At 52.7% G+C, this 1,367-nt stretch overlaps 1 protein-coding gene across 1 annotated transcript; it reads right to left on the reverse strand.

The window, feature by feature from the left end:
* Positions 1–311: 311 nt before the first annotated feature.
* On the reverse strand, positions 312–1,233 carry LOC117940527 (transmembrane channel-like protein 2-B; the record flags this gene model as incomplete). The annotated part of the gene is made up of 2 exons (XM_034865773.1): positions 1,087–1,233; positions 312–510 (listed from the first exon to the last, which is right to left on the reverse strand). Coding segments are annotated over exons 1-2 (346 nt in total), but the record flags the coding sequence as incomplete, so codon positions are not given.
* Between the last annotated feature and the right edge of the window lie 134 nt (positions 1,234–1,367).

The raw sequence follows: 1,367 nt of genomic DNA on the forward strand, positions 1-1,367 counted from the left end.
TTGGCTGTTGAACAGGAGACGTCTCTTACGTCCTAAAAACAGCCTCTGGAGACTCCACCAGCTGACTTCTCTATTGGCCGTTGAACAGGAGACGTCTCCTACGTCCTAAAACCAGCCATTGGAGACTCCACCTGCTGGCTTCCTATTGGCTGTAGAACAGACGACATCTCTAACGTCCTAAAAGCCTCTGGAGACATTTTACTGCATCGTCCCAACGTGGTTCCGTCTCTTCGTGAATCTTTGGGCTGAACTGGGCTTTTTCGTCGCCTAATCATAAAAATGAAAGCAATAACCGAGAGTTTCCCGTCAACCTGCCTCGTTCTTCTCCATCCATGTGAGGTCGTCTTTGTTCATGTTAGCGAAGACCTGGGAGCGCTTCACCACGTAGTAGATGAGATACCCGCTGCCCCCGAGGCACAGCAGGATGAGGACGTTAGCCAGAACCCGGAGGAACCGGCGCAGATGGACGTTCTCGTCTTTCTGGTTCATCTGTTCATCCACAATGGATTCCTACAGCAGGGCAAATTAAGCAAAACAGGTCAAACTTAAGGCCCGAGGGCCACACCCGGCCCTCATTTCTCTCATCACTGGCCAAATTGGCTCTTAACCACATGATGTACATATATACATTTATATATACTGTATATATGTATATGTAAGTCACTTTATGTATTCTCGCGGGTGTCCATTTAAAGCCTAGCATCATCGGCTGATACACACATACACCTGCTGACCTTGACACCCAGCCCGGCTGAACTTGACACGCAAACCAGATGACCTTGACACGCAAACCAGCTGACCTTGACAAACACCCCTGGTGACCTTGACATCTACCCCTGCTGACCTGGACACCCACCCCTGCTGACCTTGACACCCACCCCTGGTGACCTTGACCTCTACCCCTGCTGACCTGGACACCCACCCCTGCTGACCTTGACACCCACCCCTGCTGACCTTGACACCCACCCCTGCTGCCCTTGACACCCACCCCTGGTGACCTTGACACCCACCTCTGCTGACCTTGACACCCACCCCTGCTGACCTGGACACCCACCCCTGCTGACCTTGACACCCACCCCTGCTGACCTTGAAGCTGGTGGTGATGGAGGCGTACTTGTTGTCGGCGGTCTCGGGGTTTCCGATCAGATAGTCCCAGCTGGTGAACATCTTCCAGCTGAAGGTGAAGTCGCCCTCGTCCCCCCCGTCCCCTCCCTCGTTGGCGTTGCGCGCCATCCTGACGAGTGGAAACAGAAACCATGGAAACGCACAAATGTTCCTAGCTTGCTCCACCACTTTGTTTATCTAACAAGTGTAAGTCTGTCTGTGTTTGTCTATCTGTTTCTGTCTCTGTGTGTGTGTGTGTGTGT

This window comes from Etheostoma cragini, unplaced genomic scaffold, assembly GCF_013103735.1.
Source record: "Etheostoma cragini isolate CJK2018 unplaced genomic scaffold, CSU_Ecrag_1.0 ScbMSFa_2692, whole genome shotgun sequence".
In the NCBI taxonomy this organism is placed as follows: Eukaryota; Metazoa; Chordata; class Actinopteri; order Perciformes; family Percidae; genus Etheostoma; species Etheostoma cragini.